The sequence below is a fragment of the Monodon monoceros genome, unplaced genomic scaffold (genome assembly GCF_005190385.1).
Source record: "Monodon monoceros isolate NGI ecotype Baffin Bay Population unplaced genomic scaffold, NGI_Narwhal_1 Super_Scaffold_17, whole genome shotgun sequence".
Taxonomy (NCBI): Eukaryota; Metazoa; Chordata; class Mammalia; order Artiodactyla; family Monodontidae; genus Monodon; species Monodon monoceros.
This window is the reverse complement of record NW_021703773.1, coordinates 5,455,691-5,482,198: the sequence shown is the minus strand read 5'-3', so window position 1 is coordinate 5,482,198 and position 26,508 is coordinate 5,455,691. Positions and strand designations below refer to the sequence as shown.

General features: G+C 39.7%; 1 protein-coding gene across 6 annotated transcripts in view; it reads right to left on the bottom strand.

Annotated features, from left to right (window-relative positions):
- NSD3 (nuclear receptor binding SET domain protein 3) overlaps nt 1–26,508 on the bottom strand; it is a 109,262-nt gene that overhangs the window by 63,907 nt on the left and 18,847 nt on the right. For 5 of the 6 annotated variants that reach the window (XM_029226707.1, XM_029226701.1, XM_029226706.1 and 2 more), the window contains exons 2-4: nt 9,387–10,105; nt 832–903; nt 303–465 (exon numbers count right to left, since the gene is read on the bottom strand). In XM_029226707.1, the coding sequence (XP_029082540.1) occupies nt 303–465; nt 832–903; nt 9,387–10,061 (910 nt within the window). In that variant the 5' untranslated portion in view covers nt 10,062–10,105. Of the gene's footprint in view, nt 1–302; nt 466–831; nt 904–9,386; nt 10,106–16,745; nt 16,951–26,508 lie in introns of those variants that run through there. The other variant, XM_029226702.1, reaches the window with a different exon arrangement.

The following is a 26,508-nucleotide window of genomic DNA, read 5'->3' as shown; positions in this document are numbered from 1 at the left end:
ACATCTCATTACCTATCGGTCTGCTTGCTTTTGGAGGTCAGATTAAGGTTTTTTAAAAAAATAAGTGTGAAAGAAATTATAAAACATAGGGTGTTCTAAAGGAAAACAAGGACCATGTCAGCTGTAGAGGCTCTCTGCCAGTTAAGATGACCTAATTATTTCACTGTTCTTTAAAAACTGATACTGATATGTGTTTGGGTGTCAGATTATATTATCACGTATGTATTATATTCATAAACAACATTTTAGATTCACTTTTTTGCCACAACTTTTTACTAATGTCCATTTATGCCTTTTCTTACCTCTTGTGTTAATTTTGGTGTGAACCTCGAGTTGGGGATCACTTGAAACCATACAAGGCCACCAAGGATAGGTTCCCACCTTAGACCAAACAAGATCGCCAACCTGGAACTTAACACCAGCAGACACTTCTGTTGTTGGAACAGAAGGTAACATCGGCTGAACCTGTAGGAAAAGGTCATAAAAAACTTCACTCATACTTTTCTCTGATGCCTGCTATCAGTATCTAGCAAAAGGGAAGAAGAGAGGAGGAAGATAGGCCCCACCCCAAATATTGAAAAGAGGACTGGTGGTTTCTGTTGCCAAATTATTGATAAGGCATCTCAAAAATTCACATCTATTAAAAAGTGGTCATAGTTTTGAAAAGGAAAATAATTCGCTAAAAATATCTACCTTTTAAACCAGCTCCAAGATTTATTTCAGTATAACTTCTGAAGTAATAATACATGCTATGTGTGTTCTAATTTAATCACTCTGCTTCCACCTTCTCACACCATGTTTGGTTAGACAGTATTCACTAAAGCCACTCACCGGGAGCTCCTCTTTCAGTACTGGATCTTCTCTTGGTTTTTCTGATACAGTGTCAACCCTCTCATTTGGTCTCTATGTGAAAAGAATAAAATGGCAGCAAACCAAAGAACAGTGACACACACAAAGAGTCAAAGAAAACTAAACAGCAAAGGGAATAAAGGACATTTATTAGCTGAATAATGTAAGGAGGAAAAATACAACTTACATAGTATGTGATGCTGTGTCTTAACATCCATTGTCCATTCTACACCACAGCTATAGCTCCCATTGCTTACTTTATCACTTTTAAAACTTAATTTGTTGATTTTCATTTTTTTTTAACCTATCAGAGTGCAGAAAAATGGGCACTCTGAGATTGCTAGTAAGATGTAACTTGGAATTCTTCTAGAGAGTCATTTGGCAATATGTATGAAAAGCCTTAAATTTTCAGACTCTGACCCTGCAAATCTACTTCTAAAAGTGTATACTGAAAAAGCACTGATATATACACATACTGATACACACAAAGATAAGCACACCAGTGCTATTTTTAAGAGCAAATATTAGAATTAGACATTAGTCTAGATGTCCAAAAGTACAGAATTCGTTAAATAAATTGTACTACAACTAGATAGTGGAATAATATAAATTTTTTAATGACACGGAAAAATAACAATATAATGTTATTTGAAAACAGCAAATTGAAAAGCGGTTTGTATAGTGTGATTCCAATCTTGGAAAAATAATTTCTTATGTGTGCAGGAGAAAAAGACGAGAAGGATACCACCAGGTGATGGAATAAGTGATTTTCTTGGATGTGCTTTTCTATATTGGTCAAATTGCTTATAATAAACATCACATTACTTTTCTAATCATAAACCCCACAAATACGTTATTTAAAAACTGATTTCTACAATCCTCTGAGGAGGCAATTTGGAAGTATCTATCAAAATTCAAAATATGTACACTCTTCAATTTAACAATTATATTTTAGGAACCTATCCTACAGAAACACACAAAATGAGAAAATCTAAGCAGAGGGATGGTAACTACAACATTATTTCAAGTCACTAATCCACATCTATCAAAATCTTCCTACTTTTTTTTTCCTACTTTTTATTTTAAAATAGCCTGTATACACCTTGAAAAATATGTGATACATTGTACAATAAATTGATAAGAGTAGTTATCTTTGAGGAACAAGATTAGGGAAGCGGTGAGGGAAGATCTATACTTGTATATTATTTGTGTTTTCTGTAAAAAGCAAATTACTTTTGTAATTTAAAAGGTTTAAAAACTTTTCTTGTCAAAGAACAGAATTTAGTTTAGATGGCTTAAAAAAAGAGAAATATATCCATTAACTTAGCTCTAATTCCACTTAAAAAGTATTGCTAATTCTAGAAGTTACTTAAAATTCTCATTCAACTAATTCAAGCAGTTTAAGACTCTGCTATAAAAACAAAGTTTTATTAAATAAAAGAAACTGTAAAAATGATGAGGAAATAAGTCAGACTCATATGCCAAACCCCAAGTATCATTCATTCATTCAGCAGTGCCTACAACTTTCCAGGCACTGTTCTACAAGCTGGGTATACAATGTTGTAACAGACAGATAGGATCCCTGACCTCAAAGAGCTCACAGTTGGGTAGAAGAGACAGACATTAAACAAACACAAACATACACTCATACAATGTAAATGTAAAAAGAGAAATAATGGTGTGTCTGTATGTAGCTATGATATGAAGGTCAGGAAAGGCCTCTCTGAGAAAGTATAATCTGAATCAAAAGAGGAGGAGTTAATCTAGTAAAAAGTGGGGGAAAGACCACTCCAGAGAGGAGTGGCATGTGTGAAGTCCCTGAGGTTAAACAAAGGTAGAAACTTCAAAAAAGCCATTACAACGGACTTAACTGCCCCAAGGAAGAGAGAGGTTACAAGATGGGAGTGGAGAGGAGGCTACATCACCAGGGCCTTGTAAGCCACACTTAAGTGTTTTATCCTAAGTGCACCGAAAGCCTCTGAAGAGGATTAGGTAGAGAAGTAATACACGGCCAATTTCTGTTTTAAAAGGATCACGTTAGCTGTTACATGGAGAATGTTTTGGAAGGGAGCAAGAGGGGAAGCAGAATGTCTAATTAGGAGGCTACTGAAAATATTGGAAATAGCCCAAGTGAAAGAAGTAGTGGCAGCTGTTGGTGGGCACTAAATTAGCTCTGTCAGATGCGTCTGTGGTGGCACCATGACTAGCTAATCCAACAGGACACGCTCAGTGAGCAAGGAAAGAAAAATCTATGTTCAAATGGGAATTTTTGTCCTTATCTCTGGTGTAATGAGACAGTTTAAAAATACGGTCCAGGGCTTCCCTGGTGGCGCAGTGGTTGAGAGTCCGCCTGCTGATGCAGGGGACGCGGGTTCGTGCCCTGGTCCGGGAAGATCCCACATGCCGCGGAGCAGCTGGGCCCGTGAGCCGTGGCCGCTGAGCCTGCGCGTCCGGAGCCTGCGCTCCGCAACGGGAGAGGCCACAGCAGTGAGAGGCCTGCGTACCGCAAAAAAATAAAAATACGGTCCACATTTGCGTAGGCCCGTCCGGCAGCTTCATTTCAGTCCACAAACGTAGCTTAAACCTTCACCTCAGCTTCTCATTCTCAAGCTACAGCAGGAGGACAGGACCACCTGGGGAAGTACATATGGAGCCAAGAATGCGAGTCCTCCTCCTGGGCACATTCAGTCTTCTGATGCTGGGGTGTTAGGAATCTCTGTAACTCTGAGGGCAGATAGATATGGAGTGACTCATCTTTGCCAAACGACAGAACCCTACTGTTGTTAAGAACTCGTCTGAAGCTCAGTAACATTTTTCCCTTTCTGGATTAAAGACAGGATTTCCTCCAAAACCTTTTTATTATTCAAATGTCTTACCTCTTTTTGATTTTTTTTGTTTGTTCCATATTGTTCACATTTCCTCCAGGGTGGCTTGAAACACTGTTAAAATCACTTTCAAAGAACTGAGATTTTTTTACACAGTCATTTTAAAAGGCAAGAAATGGCAAGGGAGAAAAAGAGGCCCAAGAAGATTTATTCTAAGCTTTCAAGACTATAAAAATAAAAGAAGAAAAAAAAGTCAAAGAAGGATGCTGCAGTGACAGAAAGGGAATATACATGGTAAAATGTGCTAATGCGTGAACAAAACAGTCATACTTACTAGGCATTTAGAGACCTATGACTTGAGCTCAAAAGAAAGGTAAAGAGAGAGAACATAGTATCACAAATACCAATTAGGAAGGGGAGTTTTTAAGATTAAATGGTCAAGGGAAGCCAAATGCTTAGGAGTCAAGAAAAATAAGGAGTCAGAAATTGCCAACAGATAAAATACTGCTGGGTATAAAATCCATTTTCCTTCAGTTGTTCAAAGGATAAGCTTAAAAGAGATTAAAATCAGGGCTTCCCTGGTGGCGCAGTGGTTGAGAGTCCGCCTGCTGATGCAGGGGACACGGGTTCGTGCCCCGGTCCGGGAAGATCCCACATGCCGCGGAGTGCTGGGCCCGTGAGCCATGGCCGCTGAGCCTGCGCGTCCAGAGCCTGTGCTCCGCAACGGGAGAGGCCACAGCAGTGAGAGGCCCACGTACCGCAAAAAAAAAAAAAAAAAAAAAGAGATTAAAATCAAATAGGGACTGAAGACACCTTTTTTGGTACTAGCAGTGCTGCTTCAGAAAGAGAAAGCATCAGAGAAAAGGTGACAGTGAGTGAGCTCCCCATAGTGTTCGAGTCATCTTAATTTTTTTTTTAATAAATTTATTTATTTTATTTATTTATTTTTGGCTGCACTGGGTCTTCATTGCTGCACGCGGGCTTTCTCTAGTTGTGGCGAGCCGGGGCTACTCTTCGTTGCGGTGCGCGGGCTTCTCATTGCGGTGGCTTCTCTTGTTGCCGAGCACGGGCTCTAGGCACGCGGGCTTCAGTAGTTGTGGCACGCGGGCTCTAGAGCGCAGGCTCAGTAGTTGGGATGCACAGGCTTAGTTGCTCCATGGCATGTGGGATCTTCCCGGACCAGGGCTCGAACCCGTGCCCCTTACATTCTCAACCACTGCACCACCGGGGAAGCCCAAGTTATCTTAATTTTAAATGAGGGCTTCCCTGGTGGCACAGTGGTTAAGAATCTGCCTGCCAATGCAGGGAACATGGGTTCGAGCCCTGGTCCGGGAAGATCCCACATGCCGTGGAGCAACTAAGCCCGTGTGCCACAACTACTGAGCCAGTGCTCAAGAGCCTGGAAGCCACAATTACTGAGCCTGCATGCTACAACTACTGAAGCCCACGCACCACAACAAGAGAAGCCACTGCAATGAGAAGCCCGTGCACCTGAACAAAGAGTAGCCCCCCGTTCGCCGCACCTAGAGGAAGCCCGAGTGCAGCAAGGAAGACCCAAAGCAACCAAAAATAAAGTAAAAAACAAAAAAAATTAGGGGGAATTCCCTGGCAGTCCAGTGGTTAGGACTCGGTGCTTTCACTGCTGAGGGCCCAGGTTCAGTCCCTGGTCAGGGAACTAAGATCCCACAAGTCGTGTGGTGTAGACAAAAATAAATAAATAAAAATGGTCTTTTTAAAATTAAAACCCAAGAGATTTATCAGGATGAATAATACTCATCAAATCTGGCAGAATTCAAAATCCTTAATAGTTTTCAAAACATTAAGTAAAATCATATTCTCTAAAAGAACCAAAAACTTATGTCATCTTTTAAGGTAGAAAGAAAAATGTGAAGTCAGTAAATTGTTTGTGCATTTTTCTTTTACTTTCTGAATAACTGTAAGTTCACAATGCATACGAACAGTTTCTAAGAATTCTAAGACCTAACACTCTGAGGCTGGAGAACCAAATATAACCTCTAACTTAGTGCTAATGGGACCAAACCAGCCATCTGGCTTTTTATAAGTGAAAATGGCAAGCTAAGAGTTAATGAGACTGGCCTTAGTGGATAAGCCCACCAAAGTGCTAGTAGAAGACCAATGTTTGAATAGGGCCTACACTCACATGCCTGAGGCATTACACCTGCCAAGGAGGAAGAAATGCAGAAACATTTCCACATGTTTCTAATTTGGTGGGAGAGAAAACAGCTTAAAGCAGCTTTACAAAATATACAATTTCAGTAGTGATCTCAGGTCTCCTGCTGCCTGGATATTTGGACACATTTTCATTGTTGAGAAGATATACTTAGGTTGTTCCAAAGAACAGCCACTCTTTAGAAGGCCAAACAGCTCAGAATTGGGAGGAAATACTTGTAGATCAAATATGAAGAAAAAAGGAAAGAAAAAAGAAGTGAAATCTTGAAGTGTATTATTTTAGATGAGATTCTGTTTGCTTTGTTTGTCTCAGAAAAGAACCTATGAGCGAGTTTTAATGAAGAAGTCTACATCTATATCCATATATCTATAGCTATAGCTGTATCTATCTACATATCTGCAAACCCAGCTTGAGGACAGTCATCCCAGGCACACAGTTCTCACTATGCTTCCCTCAAGCATCTGGGGGAGGGGAGCTGTCCCATGGTGTGGGCAAACTCTTACGTGGGCTTCTTTCCCTTCTACGCCCGCTACAATGCTGAACACCAAGGGCGTTGGACCCCCAGTGACAACCAGGAGGCACAAGAGCATCAAAAATTAAAGCACTTAAAAACAACTGTCCTGAAGAAAGCAAAAGGGATGTTGTTCAAGTTAAGAAAACCCCATTAAACACATACACAGTTACAAAAAAACAGGTTGATTTGGGCACATCCCTTGTCCGCATGGCTTAGCAGAGACACGGCACTAACAACAAGCAGGGCCTTTGGGGGCTCCAGCCCAAAGTTCTACTGTCAGAATGGAGCATCACTTTTATGGCACCATCTCTTAAGCTTATAACTGCCTCCCATGTGTGATAAAAGTTTAATTAATCAAATTCAACTAACAAGAGCTTAGCTTTTCACCATATTTCTTTGAAAGAAAAACCCCTGGATTTTCCCCCAAAGCTCAACTTTCAGGCAATGGTCTTGGTAACATTTAGTGCAATCAATGCCACTTAACACATCTATACCTTCAGTCAAAGTGACATTCCTTTACCCCAAGATACTGTAAGATCCTAAATAATGAAATATTAAATTATGCCCCACATGATTTACTAAAAAGGAAAATGAACTAAAACTCTTAAATTACATCTAACCATTCTAATTCCTGGATATAACAGTTAACTGAAGGTTTAAGTGATATAAACGGCCAGACATAGCAGACATCCAACAAAGACAGAACTGGCTTTAAAATCTCACTGAAAAGTGACTACTAGAAATATCACATCACTGCACTGAATTTTTTTCCTAGATTCCAATAAAACAAAGAGTGGATACAAAAAATGAACAGACTATCTTCTCCTGCCTCTGCTTCCAGCCCTATTTCTATTTTGTGACATATTTTAAACTATATAATTTAATATTTTTACCAGTAAAGGCAAGAAGTCTAGCCTAATAAATAAAATTGGATATTCTCCTATTTGCCAGATTCTCTAGAGCAGAAGCAAGACGGGCCAGCAAGATGGTTCTTAGGACCTAAGCTAAAACCAAATGCAGGTTTTATGCATTTTCGTGATTGCTAAGGATCATAGTGCATCACATGTCTTTTCACTGCAGGTCCATGAAAGAACTGCTACAGTGGAAGTCTCTGGAGAGTAAAAAGTTAACTTCTCTCCTTCCACTGATTCATTCATTTAATAAACAGTGTAAGATACTATGTGAGCTAAGTTCTGTGGGGGGCATTTAATAAATGACATAAATTCAAAGGCATTCCAGAAACCACTTAGTTTCAAAGCCTTCATTTTACAGCTGCAGAACTAAGATGGAAGAACTACTAGTGTCCGCAATTACTCTTTATCTCATCGCCCAGTTTTATTTTCTTCATAGCACCTACCACTATCTAAACTTAGACTCGTTTACATACGTATGTGTGTATTTTCTGCCTCTTCTTAGAATATTAGCACCCTGAAAGTAGGCATCTTTACTTTTCATTCACTGCCCGACTTTCAATTCTTAGAAAAGCGTCTAGCATACATTAGGTACTCAGTTGATATTTGTTAAATGAATAAATAAGAAAACTATAGAAAAATGAGAAAAACATACTGAAATATCACACTGAGACTTGTGAGAGCCTAGAACCAGTGTGACCTTTACTCCAGAAAAACACCATATTTGAGTTGTGTGAAGTAGTGGAACCCAGCTACCAAGGAAAAGGTGAGTTGGTAAGATGTAAACATTACTTTGAACAGAAGATGATAAATTAACTTATTCAGGCATAGCAGATAGAAAAGCATACAACTGTCACAAAAATTCATAGATATTCATTTCTTCCCAAATCAATGTCTGGGGACATCTTCAAGTAACACCATGTATTAGAATACTAACTGAAAACTCTTCATTCAAGCTAGCATTGATTTGTTACATACTTTTCTTATTAAGAAAATTAATACTGAAACCTCAGAGATGTTAAAAAGAAATTAGCAGCATGCATCTTAAGTTACCATTAAAGAATGACTTTTATAAAACCTCTACCTGAAGATTTAGTGAATATGTATGAATACTAACTCTGATTTTATAAAAAGAGTTCCTTTATTTACTTCAGGTTATTTTGTGGCAAACACACTAGTAATGAGGGTTAAATCTAAGCTCTACTAGCAAAAGTTGGTCTGGAACAATGGAAAACCAATATCATTAACCATCTCTCTCTGCCCTTCCTCTTCATCTTCAGAAACCAGGAGTTTTTTTTTGTTTGTTTGGTTGGGTTTTTTTAACATCTTTATTGGACTATAATTGCTTTACAGTGCTGTGTTAGTTTCTGCTGTGTAACAACGTGAATCAGCTATACACATACATATTTTCCCACATCCCTTCCCTCTTGCATCTCCCTCCCACCCTCCTTATCCCACCCCTCTAGGTGGTCACAAAGAACCAAGCTGATCTCCCTGTGCTATGCGGCTGCTTCCCACTAGCTACCTATTTTACATTTGGTAGTGTATATATGTCCATGCCACTCTCTCACTTCGTCCCAGCTTACCCTTACCCCTCTCCATGTCCTCAAGTCCATTCTCTACGTCTGCATCTTTATTCCCGTCCTGCCCCTAGGTTCTTCAAAACTTTCTTTTTTTTTTTTAAGATTCCATATATATGTGCTAGCATACGGTATTTGTTTTTCTCTTTCTGATTTACTTCACTCTGTATGACACACTCTAGGTCCATACTCCTCACTAAAAATAAATCAATTTCGCAGAAACCAGTTTATTACGAGCAAAATTAAGTGAGGCTATTAAACAAAGAAACATAGGAGGCAAGATTTTTAGTGTCACATGTTTCTAAAATATTTCTTTACTCAGATGTCGTCCATTCATTTATTCAGCAAATATTTACTTACCACCTATCATAACATCCCAAGCTCCATGCTAGGGATCAGATGAAAGAAGTTATCAGAAATATTTATATTTGGAGAGATAAAAACTGAAAAAGGTCTCTTGGACTTCCAGTAAATGTGAAATATTACAAATTTTTTCAAAAAGATGTTTCAACTTACATTTTGTTCCTCTGGTTCTAATCTGGGGATTTTGTGTGACTTGCGCTCTTCAGATCTAGATGAATCGTGCTTGTTGCTTTTTTTCCTCTTTTCTTTTCTGCTTTCATGCTTTGACTTTGTGTGCTCACTTGCCTGTACTTCATTTAAAAGGTCTCCACAAAGGGAAGACTCAAACAATTCCCTGCCATTCTGGATAGTTTTGGTTATTTTTAGTTTAATTTCAGGTGAGCCAGTCTTCTTTGGAATCACAGTCTGTGGTACTGAAGGAGGAGGTGGTGGCTGTGGAGGAGAAGGTTTTTCCAGAATTTCATGTGGTCTTGTGTTTGGAATTTCTGAATGGTAATAGTCAGTGGGGCTAAAGTTTCTAACTGCACCAAAGCCATTGGCCGACCCATTGGGATACTGGTTATAGGACTGGTATTTGGTTTGAGTTTCGTACATGCTGATTGATGATGGGTAGCCATTCGTGAGTGGAGGAAGATCTTCTGTTGTAGGTGGGTACTGAAAGCCTTGCTGCAAGGTAGCTTCGTATGGTGTCTGGCCACCATCTTCAACAATGTCACTGTTGTTATCAAAGGCATCCTCCTGACGGATGTTGGCGGAGTCAATGAGTTGAGGTGGTTGCTGAATTGTGTTTCCCATGATCCCTTGCATGAAAGAGAAAGAGAAATCCATTGTTCTGCTCCAGCATCCTTAACTTTCCCTTTCTCTCATCGGGCCTAAAGTTTTAAAAGAGAGATTAAAAGGTGTTAGTTAACATCCTCAAAGACTAGAGGCTAATCAACTGCAAAAGGATTAAAGTAAAATATTCTGAATCCAATTTTCATATCCAGATTTGCACAAACTAAATTTTTAAAACAGGTAGCCAATATAATTCTGACACAGAGCAAATACTTTTTATCTTAAATGCTTATCTGTGGGCTTCCCTGGTGGCGCAGTGGTTGAGAGTCCGCCTGCCGGTGCGGGGGACGCGGGCTCGTGCCCCGGTCCAGGAAGATCCCACATCCCGCGGAGCGGCTGGGCCCGTGAGCCATGGCCGCTGAGCCTGCGTGTCTGGAGCCTGTGCTCCGCAACGGGAGAGGCCACAACAGTGAGAGGCCCGCGTACCGCAAAAAAAAAAAAAAAAAAAAAAAAAAGCTTATCTGTTTGAAACTCAATTACTTTCACAATAACTTGAGTAACAAAATTTTATCCTCTTTGCCATCATGCAAAACAGTTTTGACGTTCCTTTCTGTTTCCTAAATTAGAGATTATAAGTCTCAGTTAAAACTGTAAATTGCAAAATAAGCAGTGTCCTGACACATACAAATTAGGTTCCATGTGTGCTTTCCTTAAATCATTCATATTTTATCCAGTGGTTCTGTTATTACAAAAATAATAAAATCTTATTGTAAATATTTTAAATACAAAAATTAAAAGGCCAAATCCTCTCCCACTCCACCATTCCCATTCTCCTAAGTCATGGATAACCACTGTAAATACTTTAGTAGGTACTCTTCCAAATATTTCTCTACATATTTATACACAAAATGTTTAAAACAGTTTATTCTGTGACTTGCTTATTCAACTTAAAGTATGTCCTAGATATCTTTCTACATCAGCATGTACAGATCACTCTCATACATACTCCACTCTTTCAGTGGTTGCACAGTAAACAACTGTGTAATCTACCCTAACATGTTTAACCATTTGCGTACTGACAATCATTGAGTTGCTCACAACTGTTTGGTATTATAAACAGGTTTACAGGAAACTTTCTTGAAACTGTATCTTTATGCATATATGTATTCTTCCAGGACAGATCTGAATTTTGATAGATACTGCAAAACTGTTTTATAGGCTGTACTATATCAATTTATACTCATACCAGTAGTGTGAGGGGGTACCTGATTTCCTATACTCTTGCCAGTATCTACTCGTTTTTAATCAGTGGTATGTACAGCAGAATCATCTTTACTTTTACAAAAGGCACATGTCAAGATCTATATACTGATGACTCTGATTCAGTAAATCTGGGGTGAGGCCTAGAGCATGAGTATTTTAAGGCCACATTCCAGCTCACACTGATGCCCACTCCTGGTTGGCTCACCGCATTATACGCTCACAATTATTGTGCCTTCTCTAGAAGGTGTCTGAAAATGCCCACACTGTGTAACAAGGTTATAATATGGATAAGCATCTGCTAGGAAACGCTCTAAGACCACTCTGCTTTGTCATAAGGTTTGACAGTCTCACATCTTCAGACAGAGGATTAATGGACTGCCCAGATATTATTTTGAAAATCCTATAAACATTTCTTCTAAAAACCTCTAAGGCTGAGAGGATTTCACTACTGTATCAAGTCTGATGAATTGACTGTAGCTGCCGGAATACTGGGAAGAGGATTCTGAAGCTACAGTCCAGTTCAATTCCATGACCAACTAATAATGTCCACCATCTTGGTTCTAGTAGGATTTACCATAATGATAAAGCAAGTAACCCAGAACAGCAAAGGGAAGAGGGAAACAAAAGCTGACAACACTTTCCAAGGTGTATCCAATTAAACAGCTGTTGTTTATTCTGCTCTTAGCAAATGGAAAGAATTTTAGAAGTTCTAAAATTGCAAACAATGAATATGCGAGCATATAGGAAATCAAACTGCCCTTACTGCTCTATAGTGGAGTGAGGCATGGGGGGCATGGGGTGTGAGAGAGCACTCCCGCTTTTTTAGCATCTACTCTGGGCCAAGCACTTTATATGTATCTCATTTAATCCTCAAAACAACTCTGCAAGGTATCTGATTCCTGTCTCCTAGGTAAAGAAAGTGTGTTTCAGAGGGGTTAGGTGTCTTGCTTAAACCCCTATAACCAGGGGGCCGAATTAGGATTTGAATGTAAGCATCTCTGACTCTAAAGCCCAAGACTTTTGCCACTAGGCCACTTCCATTTTCTTCAGCTGTAGGTTCTGAGAGGATTTGTTTCTTTCCTTCATGTGCTTTTATTCCTTGGTCACTGCCAAAATAACGACTAACTATTCTATAATAACCACCGCTGACACTTAAAGAGCGCTTATTGAGTGTGGCAGGAGCTGTTAAGCACTCTAAATACAGTACTACATTTAATGCTCCCAACAACCTTCAGCTAGACATTAATGTCAGTTCCCATTATGGATGGGGAAACAGAGGCAAGAGAGGTTATGACTTGCTCAAATGCACAAGGCTAGTCATTAGCTGACAGCTGGGATTCGAGCCAGGCAGTCTGGTTTCAGAGTCTGTGATCCTAACCAGCATACTGTACTGATAATGCTGACAAAGGTTAGAAATCATTTCTTTATATATATAGCTTAAGAGTTGAAACATTACCCTACTCTGACCCTTGGCAAAAATGTATATAGCTCACAGACACTAGAAGGGTATGTTCTAAAATTCCATAAACAGGGACTTCCCTGGTGGCGCGGTGGTTAAGAATCCGCCTGCCAATGCAGGGACATGGGTTCGAGCCCTGGTCCGGGAAGATCCCACATGCCACAGAGCCACTAAGCCCATGTGCCACAACTACTGAGCTTGCGCTCTAGAGCCCGCGAGCCACAACTACTGAGCCCGTGTGCCACAACTACTGAAGCCTATGCACCTAGAGCCCATGCTCCGCAGCAAAAGAAGCCACCGCAATGAGAAGCCCGCGCACTGCAACGAAGAGAAGTCCCCGCCTGCCGCAATAGAGAGAGCCCACGTGAAGCAACAAAGACCCAACGCAGCCAAAATGAAAATAAATTAATTAATTTTAAAAAGTAAAGGAATACTTAATTAAATCATTATCCTGTAGTAAAAGTCAGATGTGAAAAAGAAAATAAAAATAGAAAAAAAATAAAATAAAATTCCATAAACACACATGGGGCAAGTACACAGGTAGAATTCAAAAGTTCTCCAAACTTCCAACTTGAAGGCAAGTTAAATACCAACAATTGACAAGATGCAACCTGTGTTTTTGGTTCTCATAATTGTTGTACACAAGATCAGCTTCCAGATAGTCTCCCCAAATTTTATAGTCCACAGAGGTTTTCAGGCACATGTATTCAGAGACTAAGATTTCTGATGCTTTCGATTTAGTTCCAAACACAAACTTCTAAGAAGTTTGGTATTTTCCCCCTTCTCTTCTCTAGCTCTATAACCAAATATTTTATTTTAGTTTGAACTAAGAACAGAAATAACATTACCCTATTACAATTATAGTATAAGAGTTTACAATTACAGTGTTTTCATATACATTTTTTTAAATTAATTAATTTGGTTGTGCCGGGTCTTAGTTGAGGCTCGCCTGCTACTTAGTTGTAGCATGTGAACTGTTAGTTGCGGCATGTGTGTGGGATCTAGTTCCCTGACCAGGGATCAAACCCAGGCCCCCTGCTTTGGGAGCTCTGAGTCTTAACCACTGCACCACCAGGGAAGTCCCCTCATATACATTCTTATTTAAGGCACAGAACAAGCCTGTAAAGCTGACAGGGGAGGTGTTACCTTCATTTTTCAGATAACTACATTCAATATTTGCTGAATTTCCCAAGACTACAAAGCTAATTAGTGATTAAGCCTGAAAAAGTAACCTCTTAGCTTCTAATCTCTTCCACAAGATCTCACTGTCAGAGAATATCCAACCACCCACAGACAACATACTATAACCTTAAGAGTCATACGTTCAAAGCTGAACAGACTGTCCTTCCTTAATTCGGCTTTCCTTTCAGACTACCCCAGATCGGCCGTTGCTTCCACTATTTTTCTAGCTTCCCAGGCTAGCAGCCTCAGGTTCACAGGTGACTGATTCTTCCCTCTCTGTGAGGCCGTAAAACTAATCCTTGGACAAGTCTAGTCTCTTCCTTTGAACTCTGATTTGTTCTTTGATCTCTACATCCATGTCAGGCCAGGCCCTCGTCAGCACCTTATCCTGGACCTACAACGACTGATTTTCTAGATATTTCTCACCTCTAACTACTTCTTTAGTTTCATCTAAACCAAACTGCACTGGGTCTACTCCCATATTAAGACACTCTGAACTCCATACCACACCAAGTCCCTTCCATGCCTTTCAAAATTTTCCATAATCCCACTTTCTCCTACCAATCCAAATTGCATGTGCATGAATGAACTTTTCTGAGCATCCACTAGGCCAAAAATCTATAAACTGAGGCCTAATATATATTACACATTGTTTAATCCTATGAAGCAAAGTAGCATTCCCATTTTACAGACGAGAAGGAATGGAGCTCAAAAAGATCAAGTGATTTGCCCTTAGTCACGCAGCCAACAGAAGTTGAGTAAAATGGTGAAGCTCAGATCTTCTAACTCCAATACAGAACTCTTTACATGGCAGCTGCCTCATAATATGCAAACTATCCAAACTTCCCATTTTAATCCAATATGCTCCATACCCATAATACAAATGCCTGTTTGACAGCTTCTCTCATACCTCACAAGCATCTTAAAATACCTAATAATGAACTCTTAGTTTTTATTTTACTTAAGTGTGTCCTTCCCCCAGTCCCTCCTATGAGAAGGAGATGAAACTTCCATCTATCAGTTGTCAAAGCCAGAAACCTGGGGATCATGACACACCCCTTCCCCTCACTCCTACTGTTGCCCAATCTGTCAGTGAACTCCCAGAGTCTTACCTCCCAAGTGCACGTCTCACACTTGTCTGCCTCATGCCACGTCTCCAGCCCCTCACGCTGGCCCCTGCACCTCCCCTTGGCTCCTGCACAGCTGCCTCCGCAGTCTCCAGGCTGCTTCTCCTGCCTCTCAGAGCCTACTTCCCCAGAGGACAGCCCGCCGCCTTTTAAAAGCTAACCTGATCACGTGATGACTCCTCAGACTACAGCAGGGAAAAATGAGCGACAACATGGATGACTCTCACAAAAGTCATTTTGAATGAAAGAACCCAGACATCACGATTCCACTTATACAGTACACAGTGTGATTTCATTTACACAAGGTTCAAAAACAGGATGAAGTTAAAACTAAATCCATGGAGATAGCTGTCAGAACAGTAGTTGCTTTTTTTTGGACAGCATGCTGTAAACACTGGAGGGGGGCCATAAGGGAGGTTTTTAAGCTGCTAGTTATGTTTAATTTATTGATCTAGACAGTAATTACATGATTTGCTAAAATAAGCAAAAACAAGCAACAAAACCTTCAATGCCTTCCCAGTGCACTCAAATAAAATCCAGACTACGTATCATCCCAGCAAGTCCCTGCATGGTCAGGCCTCAGTTTACATTTCCAAAGTTATCTACGAACACTCTCCACTGGAAGCATTACACTCCAGGGGCTTCTTTTCAATTTCTCAAATGTGCCAACTTCATTTCTGCAATCGGGATTCTCATATGTGCTGCTCCAGCTTAAAAACCTCTCAGATAGGACTTCCGAGGTCCTCTGCAAGCCTATTTTTCATCCTTTATAGGACTCACCACAATATGTTATTATTCAGGTATGCATTCGCCTTCTTATGGTCTGTCTCCCTCATTCCACTGCATTCTCTGTAAGTGCAGGGACCATGGATGTCTTATTCAATGCTGGACACTCAATACTGTTCAATTAACAGATGAATGAGAGTCCCTGACCTCAAAGGGCTTAAAACTAGTACACCTCCACTGACCTGCAGGATTTCTGGGGATATTAGCCTATAACGTAACTTTACTCACCCACTAATCCCTTGTTTGGTAAAAATGTATTATGCTCATTGTAAAAAACAAACAAGCAAACAAATAAAACATTGACACCCATAGTTACATGGTCAGCTGATCTTCCGCAAAGGTGCCAAGGTAATTCAAGGGGAAACGATGGTATTTTCAACAGACGGAGCCGGGAAAAAATGACTGGATATCTGTATAGAAAAAGCGAACCTCACCGTTTCTTTACATTATACACAAAAAATAACTAAAATTAGTTCATAAACCTGGTACTAAAGTCAAACCATAAAACTTCCAGAATAAAACGTGGGAGAAAATATACCACTGTGTTAGGCAGAAGATTTCTTAAACAGGACACAAATACCATGAACTATGAAAGAAAAAGACTGATAAAATGGACTTCAAAATTAAAAACTCCTGCTCTTCAAACGTCACAGTTAAGAAAACAAAAAGGTGTGAAACTAACACAACATTGTCAATCAAGTATACCTCAATAGAAAATTTACAAATAAAAAAATTTAAATGCCAAAAAAAAAAGGTCAATTATAGGCAGAGAGAAAATATTTGCAAAATACATATTTAACAAAGAATACCCTTATACTCTTACATTCTAGGAAATGGGGAGAGATCCACTAAGGGTTTTTGCGTAAAAATAAGACAAGTGAAATGACAGTTTAAATATTCATCACTCCACAGGTTACTTACTAATTGCAAACAGAAATATGTACAGGAGAGAGCTGTGGCGGGCAGCATTTCAGACAAGTGAGGAGATATGGCGTTACCAGATGCCAAGCGGACAGGCCTCCTGTGCCTTGTGGTGTGATTCATGAATACATCATCATCTCCGAAGTTCTCTTCCCAGCACTTACACTGAATCTCAAAACGAGGAAACAATCAGACAAATCCAAAACGTGGGACCTTCTCTCAGAAAACTGGCCTCAGCTCTTCAAAAGTTAATGTTACAAACAAAAGGTGGAAAGACTATTCTATATTTTAAAAGACAAGATTTAACAACCAATGCAATAATGGGTGAACTTTGATAAAATCCTGGATTTAAACATACACACGAACATAAAAATAATGTTTTGGAGAAAATGAGAATTTAAAATGTGAACTAGCTACTAAACAATGGAGCTACTAATTTTCAAAGGTATAACAGTGTTCTGTTTATGTAAGAAAATGTCCCTATTCTTAGGTGAGCTATGCTGAAACATTTAAAGTGTCATGTGATCCACAACTTACAAATGGCTTAAGATTTTAAAAGTACATATACCTAGAGTAAAACAAAGGAGGGAAAATGTTAACAATTCATTAATCCAGGTGTTGACTATAATATTCTTTTAACTTTCCTAAAGGCTTGAAATTTTTTAAAGTAAAATGTTGGGGAAAAATAAAAATAAATAATTTAGCTAAGGGGTTAGAAGAAGTATTGAAAAGAAAAAGCAACTGCTTCTTAAGGTGGAAAAGCATGCATTAAATCCTGACACCATATTCTGACCAACTCAGCTAAATGGTCCACTGTATCATATTTTCTAGAAAGTCTAAGCATGAATAGAGCCACACTTTTTCATATTATACCTCCAAAGAGTACAATAATGCAATCAAGAAAGTAGTTTTGATAATGAAAAAAGAAGATATTTTAGGACTATAACTAAATTCCTTTACATAGTGATTTTTTTTTTTTTTTTGCGGTACGCGGGTACACTGTTGTGGCCTCTCCCATTGCAGAGCACAGGCTCCGGACGCGCAGGCTCAGCGGCCATGGCTCACGGGCCCAGCCGCTCCGCAGCATGTGGGATCTTCCCGGACCAGGCACGAACCCGTGTCCCCTGCATCGGCAGGCGGACTCTCAACCACTGCGCCACCAGGGAAGCCCACATAGTGATTTTTATACATACTGCAGTCTGGCGGCCAGCTTTCAAACAGCAGACACACCAACTGACATTACAGAATTAGGAGGCGCTCTAGTGAGTACTATGGTTGACAGAATTAAACTGCTAGGTTCAAAACCCAGAGCCAAGGCTCCTTAGCTATGTGACTTTTGGCAACTTAATCTCCCTAAATCTCAGTTTTCTTACCCAGAAACCGTGGATACTTTAATTGTCTACAGTGTTTCTGTAAGAAATAAGTTAATCCATGAGCAGTACTTCGGACAGTGCCCCGAGTATAGTTAGAGCCCAGTATCTATTGGCTATTATTACTGTTATCATTCAGTACAATGCTGGGCACACAGAACTTGTGAAAAACCTGATCTCTGACCTGAAGGCATTCACAATCTCTTTAGTATATTAGACAATATAGGATTCTATGGGCAAGACTCATATGTAAACACATTAAACAGAAGGTGACTAAGAATTACATTGTGTGCCATCAGAATTAGAAGACATTTGAGGATGGTGCTCACTGGGGAAGGAGGCATTTAGGCCACAAAAGACAGGCAGGATAGGAAGTTAGGTGTTTTTCACCCACACTTTTTTTTTTTTTTTTTTTGGCCGTGCCACACGGCTTGCAAGATCTTAGTTCTCTGACTAGGGATCGAACCCGGGCCCCCCTACAGTGGAAGCTCGGAGTCCTAACCACTGGACATCCAGGGAAGTCCCTCAACCACACATTTTAAAACTCCTCCACAGAGGCCACCAAAAACTCTCATACCTTTGTCATTAATAAATCCCTGGGGCTTCCCTGGTGGCGCAGTGGTTGAGAGTCTGCCTGCCGATGCAGGGGACACGGGTTCGTGCCCCGGTCTGGGAAGATCCCACATGCCGCGGAGCGGCTGGGCCCGTGAGCCATGGCTGCTGAGCCTGCGCGTCCGGAGACTGTGCTCCGCAACGGGAGAGGCCACAACAGTGAGAGGCCCGCGTACTGCAAAAAAACAAAAAAAAAACAAACAAACAAACAAAAATCCCTGATAAAGATGTATGTTTTAAATTTTTTGTATTACTAAAGTAATAATAATAATGACTAACATTTGAGGACTTATTCTGTGTCAATGCTACTCTAAATGCTTCACATTTGTTATATTATTTCACTCCTTATAACACCTCTTCGAGGAAATACTATTGCTTCCCCTGTTTCACAAGTGAAAAATGAAGGCCAGCATGATTAAGTGACTTGCCCACAGTCAGACATCCTGTAAATGGAGGATTCACACACAGGCCCTCTGTCCCACAGCACTGGCTCTTGGCCAGTAAACTCATTTCTCACCATCCCTAAGTATGTTGAGAAAACAGCAACCCAAACATTCACTTTACATCACACACTTCCCGATCCCGCTGCCCAGAGCTAACAATTTGGTGGGAGACTTAGCGAACTAGTGTTCTGCCCATTCTAATATGTACTGCCAAGTAAATGAAACCATCACAGGCAAACAATTTAGGACAAATTCTTCCTCTGAACAATGTTTCCACATTGGTTTTTGTTTTGTTTTGAGATGAAAGAAATCAGTGAATGAAAAAAAGAGATGAAAGAAATCAATAAATGAATACTTTTTTCTTAATTTTGTTGAGGCCGTTCACAGACTTTTTTTTTTTTTTGCGGTACGCAGGCCTCTCACTGTCGTGGCCCCTCCCGTTGCGGAGCACAGGCTCCGGATGCACGCAGGCTCAGCAGCCATGGCTCACGGGCCCAGCCGCTCCGCGGCATGTGGGATCTTCCCGGACCGGGGCACAAACCCGTGTCCCCTGCATCAGCAGGTGGACTCTCAACCACTGTGCCACCAGGGAAGCCCCCACAGACATTTTTAAAGGAAAAAAGTTGAAAGTTATCAACTAAAGCTTTAGGTCATTCATTCATTCATACACCAACTTATTCATGAGGGGAGTGATAACAGAAAAGTTTACTTAAGTCAATCTTAGATACAGAGTTAAAAGAAAAAGGAAGCATGTTATGTTTCAGATGAACACCTTGAAGCTATAAACATCAATTAAGTATTCATGATGTGTTAAATGTTTAGTCTAAGTCACTATAACAAATTCTTAAAATGAACAATACCCTTTGGTAGACTGTACATATTGCTAGATTCCACTTTACAGAATTACATGCTGTGCTGTATATACTTATTTTCCTATGTTTAACACCAGTTTCTTCTCAATAAGAAAAAAACTTTATATTTTATTATGGATCAAAATCCCTCATATTGATATCATTATTCAGGCTTTTTGGAATCAGAAGTAGTTCTAAAGGTGTCATATAAATTACCTATTTCTGTCTTCAGACCCAACTGCCCCTTCAATACATTCCTAGGTTACTTAATTTGTAAATCTAACCGCATCACTTTCCTGATTAAAACCCTTCAATGATTCCTAGAAAAAGTCAAAGCACTTCAGCCAACAGAGCACGCAGGCCCTCTAAGCAAGGTTTCTATCCATATCTCCAACCTTAAGTCACTTTTGTACACTAGTAATGTCAGGTTACTGAGAATTACCGTACACACATGATTTCGTACCACTGTGCCTTTACTAATGTTATCTCCTATGCCTAATATGCCCTTTTACTTTTTTTTTTTTTTGGCTTGACTTTTAGTCATCTTTTGAGCTCAGAAAGTCATTTCCAAGGAGTAGTCACTTAAGTTCTAGGCTAGTCTGGATAACTTTCCTCTGTGTTCCTAAGATAAAACCTCTTAGAATTAATCATGAAACAATCTCCTTATGTGATTTTCTTAAGAGCAGGAAGTCATTTTATTCATCCATCTGCTCCTAGAACCCAAAGCAAAGGCTCAGAGGAGAGGCTTAATGAACCTTTTAAACTGAACTGTTTAAACTTATGGGAGTTATTACATATAAATGAAATGCTTTAAAGACTTGTTGAGGATCTTGCTGTGAAGAATGCAAGATAATATAAACGCAACTATGGTCTCCTCAGGAATATCCTTGGCAAAATCTGACTGATAACCAGTTACCTAGCCACTACTGAGATTCTCCTTAGTTCTGGGCTACACTTCCCTGCAAGGCTTAAAACCCCAAGAGACTGGCATGAAGTCAAATGAATTTCCAGGGAGAGTCTGTTAACCCAACAAAAGACCAAAAGATATCAAAAACTCCTTTATAAGCATATCTATTTAAAACCCTAGTGTTATTAATACTGTAGATCTGAAATTCAGAATGTGGAAGCTCTCAAAATACAATTTTCACAGTCATAGTTAATTGAACTGGCATGAACATGAATCCTCATTTTCCAAATGTATTCCAGTAATTATAATCAATCCTACTAAAATACAAAGCGAATTTGATACATCAACATTAGAAGTTTTACAGCTAAAGAAATATAGTGGAATATAACGTGATTCCCACAGCACAGAGGAAGAGGGTGGTCTTCCTTTACTCCAGGATAAACAAGGGATCCAGATGTTTCTTTATGTGAACTGTGCAAGAAATATTTCTCAAGGTTTATGATAAATCCACAGTCTGTGTGTGTTTCTATAGTAACAGGAATGGAGTGCACGCAGACAGTCTACAGTAGTGAACCAGCTATGCTGGTTCTTGAAAACCTGGCATTTTTACTGTTTGTCAATTTCTGCGGCAAATAAAAATGATACATGATGTTCAAAAATTAGAGTCATTTTGTTTTAAAGCAAAGAATTGAAATTAAGCTTAAGTATATACTCTTTGAGGTGTAACAAGAGAAAGCTATCAAATATAGTCATATACTGATTTATAACTGAATGATCACTAATGTTTGAAAACCAGATCCTGCATTTGAAATCCATTTAATACATACACACATACCCCTCCAGAAAATTTCAACTACAACTCGCACTTAATGACAGAATATGAGGATTTTTGGATGACAGCATCAAGGGAGACTTTCATTTTACTATTTTTTCCCCAAATCTACACCAAGAAGAAAATGGTAAGGGGAGTTAATTTTTTTTTTTAAATATGGTCCATTATTTTCAGTACTTAGGTTTGCAAGGGTGAAACCAGAGCCTCTATAAAGTAAAAACTTGAAAAAACATGCATAATCTATATAGGAAGAATGCTAAAATCCCCTAATGCCAGGGTTTTTTTTTTTTTAATGCCAGGGTTTTAAAAGAAACTCCATTCTTCTTGGTTGTGTGTTCTATTCATATTTTAAAATTTAATTATATGATCAGAGTGATCCTTTGACTATAAGCCATAAATTCTGTATTACCCGTTTTGTCTTTCATAATTTAAAAATTGTTTAATTGATAGTAATGTAATAACAAAGGTGTATTGTTAAAAAAACAGGTATATTATTTTGTTATAATTATCTATTTTAAATCGGTAAATCATTCACCCTTTTTGGAAATAAGAGATAAATATTTTTAAAGAGCCCAAACACACACCTTTAAAAATCAGCAAACACAAACTGCTACTAAAAATCAACAAGATGCATATTACTCTAAAAATTAATATTCTTCTTTCAGAAGCCTTTCTACATTTTAACTTCACCACACACACAAAAAAGGGGGTAGGGTTATGGAAAAAAGAAAATCAACCACTTGGTTCTAAGAACTTGACCATGCCTCTACAACATCAAAAAGGAAATGAACAACAATATTCACCTTTTGTTTACTAAAAGTAGCTAGAATTGATAGCATCTAATCTGGCTCTGTTATAGACAAAAAGCAATAACTGAATTTGGTACAGTGACTACACAACTCAACATCAATCTTTCAAACAAAACGTATCCTCCTTGAAAATTCTTTTTTTTAAATAAATGTATTTATTTATTTTTGGCTGTGATGGGTCCTCATTGCTGTGTGCGGGCTTTCTCTAGTTGTGGCGAGCGGGGGGTGGCGCTGGGGAGTACTCTTTGTTGCGGTGCGCGGGCTTCTCACTGCAGTGGCTTTTCTTGTTGCGGAGCACGGGTTCTTGGCACTCGGGCTTCAGTAGTTGTGGCTCGTGGGCTCTAGACCGCAGGCTCAGTAGTTGTGGCTCACGGGCTTAGTTGCTTCGCGGCATGTGAGATCTTCCCAGACCAGGCCTCGAACCCGTGTGCCCTGCATTGGCAGGCGGATTCTTAACCACTGCGCCACCAGGGAAGCCCTTCTGAATCATTTAAAGAGGTTTACTGCCACTCTGGTTGAGGCTAACTCTTTGAAAGTTTAATGGAAAAAAAAAAAAAAGTGCGGGGAATTCCCTGGCCATCCAGTGGTTAGGACTCCTCACTTCCACTGCCAGGGGTCTGGGTTTGATCCCTGGTCAGGAACTAAGATCCCGCAAGCCGCAAGGTGGGCCCCCCACCCCGGCCCCCCGCCAAAAAAAGTTTAATGCTATGATTTAGGGAAAAACATTTTATTTTCTGAACTATGTTTCAGCAATTACACTAATAAAACATCAATTCTCCAAATGATACAAAAGGCTTGCAGTATTGTAGTATGTTAAATAAATGTTCTATATTAGTAAACCTTATATGGATATCTTGACTTAAAGGTACTTTCCGAGGTAGGCTTTTTTTTTTTTTTGCGGTACGCAGGCCTCTCACTGCTGTGGCCTCTCCCGTTACGGAGCACAGGCTCCGGACGTGCAGGCTCAGCGGCCATGGCTCACGGGCCCAGCCGCTCCGCGGCATGTGGGATCCGCCCGGACCGGGACACGAACCCGTGTCCCCTGCTTCGGCAGGTGGACTCTCAACCACTGCGCCACCAGGGAAGCCCCTGAGGTAGCCTTTTAAAAAGAACTCTAAGCTGCTGACTAATTTCTGGGTTAAAGTGGAAAATATGCTTGCTTTAAAAAATAAACAATTCAAGAGAGAATATATTCCCTTTATATCGTCATGTGATTTTACTCATTTATCCACCAAGATACAAAGGGAATCATGTCATTTTTATACAATTACTGACAACATGCACCCAAATCAAAGTAGTTTTACTCCATCTATATCTAATAAACTCAAGATGTATCAATAGAAGATACCTTTCTAGAATAGGATTTGTTACATGACATTTATTCATTAGACAACTAAGCAAAGGCATAAGATTGGCCACTCTCTTCAATAAATGAAGAAATAAAATATGAGTATGATGCTTAAATAAAAACAAAACAGAAATAAATAGTGGTGAGGTTTTCTCTTCTTGCTCCCTACTCAGGTACAGTATTTTTGTCCTACTTTTTTTTTTTTTTAACATCTTTATTGGAGTTTAATTGCTTTACAACGGCATGTTAGTTTCTGCTTTATAACAAAGTGAATCAGTTATACATATATATATGTTCCCATATCTCCTCCCTCTTGCATCTCCCTCCCTCCCACCCTCCCCATCCCACCCCTCTAGGTGGTCACAAAGCACCAAGCTGATCTCCCTGTGCTATGCGGCTGCTTCCCACTAGCTATCTGTTTTACGTTTGGAAGTGTATATATGTCCATGCCACTCTCTCACTTTGTCCCAGCTTACCCTTCCCCCTCCCCATGTCCTCAAGTCCATTCTCTAGTAGGTCTGTGTCTTTATTCCTGTCTTGCCCCTAGGTTCTTCATGACCTTTTTTTTTTTTTTAAGATTCCATATATATGTGTTAGCATACAGTATTTGTTTTTCTCTTTCTGACTTACTTCACTCTGTATGACAGTCTCTAGGCCCATCCACCTCACTACAAATAACTCAGTTTCATTCCTTTTTATGGCTGACTAATATTCCATTGTATATATGTGCCACATCTTCTTTATCCAGTCATCTGTCGATGGACACTTCAGTTGCTTCCATGTCCTGGCTATTGTAAATAGAGCTGCAATGAACATTTTGGTACATGACTCTTTTTGAATTATGGTTTTCTCAGGGTATATGCCCAGTAGTGGGATTGCTGGGTCATATGGTAGTTCTATTTTTAGTTTTTTGAGGAACGTACATACTGTTCTCCATAGTGGCTGTTGTCCTACTTTCTCAAAGACACAGTAGTATTCCTACAGAATGCCCTGTAATCTATTAATTTTACTCAATTTAAATAAGAATGCTGTCACAAAAAGCTACATATTGTATTATTCCATTTATATGAAATGTCCAGAACAGGCAAATCCATAGACACAGAAAGCAGAGCAGTGGCTGCCAGGGGCTGCGAGGAGGAAGGAATGGAAGCTAACTGCTAGTGGGTATGGGATCTCTTTTTGGGTGATGAAAATGTTCTGGAATTAGTGGCTGGTTGCACAACCTTCTGAATATAATAAAAACCGCAGAACTGTACCGTTTAAAAAGGTGAACTGTATCTCAAAAAAAAGAAAAGGAATGTCTAGAAGAAATCAAGAAAGTATTTGCGTATGTTTCTCAACAATGAAGTCTACAATACCTATACAAAGATTTACTGGTTTCAACACACATGTACACTGTACTTAAAATATGGGCTTCCCTGGTGGCGCAGTGGTTGAGAGTCTGCCTGCCGATGCAGGGGACACGGGTTCGTGCCCCGGTCCGGGAAGATCCCACATGCCGCGGAGCGGCTGGGCCCGTGTGCCATGGCTGTTGAGCCTGCGCGTCTGGAGCCTGTGCTCTGCAACGGGAGAGGCCACAACAGTGAGAGGCCCACATACCGCAAAAATAAATAAATAAATAAAATTAAAAAAAATAAAAAGCTCTACACTTATTAAGCTACAGCAATTAAAAGGTGAGGTACTGGCAAAGAGACAGACAATGAAACAGACTAAGATCCGAGACGCAGGCCCAAGTCGATATGGGAATTTGGCATGTAACAGAAGAATCACTGCAGATGAGTGAAGAAAGGACAGAATATTTAAAGAATGGTACTGGGACAACTGTTTATCCATATAGAAAAAAAATTAGATCCTCACCATATAATATAGCAGCTCCAGGTGGATTAAAGACCAGATATAAAAAGTAAAACTTAAAAAATTTTTAAGGAAAAACAAAAACATAAAACGGAAGTAGATCATTATGAACTCAAGGTGGGGAAGGATTTCTTAAACAATACATAAACAGTAAAAAACACATTGATGAATAAAAGCAACAATATTTTTTAAAAAAACTGTATACCACAAGATCACACAAACAAGTGAGAGGGCAATTCTCCAGACTGCAATGCATTAAAACAAAGCTGGGTTCTACCCTCCAACCTTCTGCCAACTTTCCTCAGTTCTTGCTATGCTCACTGGCTGTGCCTTATCATCTCATCTGAATTAGAGTAACAACTTCAAACTGCTCTTCCTGCTTTCAGAGTTGTCCACCTCCAATCTACCCTCTCTACCACTGACAGTTCTTAAAAAGAAAACAACCGTTTCCCCCCACCCTGCCACCCCCAAATTTAATAACCTCCCATGGCTCTCCATGCCTTAGGATAAACTCCTCAAAGCAAAAGGTCTCTCTTGATTTGGCCCCTGCCTACCTGTCCAGCCTCCCCTCCTCCTGTTTCTGTTTTCCCACTTTGCCTTCCACCATTCTATCATTTCCTCTCTCATCAACCACTTAGCTTTTGTACAGATGTGTTAAAATACTCCAAGAAGCTTTCCCAGACCACCCCTCACCCACCCTCTGAAGTCCCTGATAGCATCCTACCTATACTCTACAA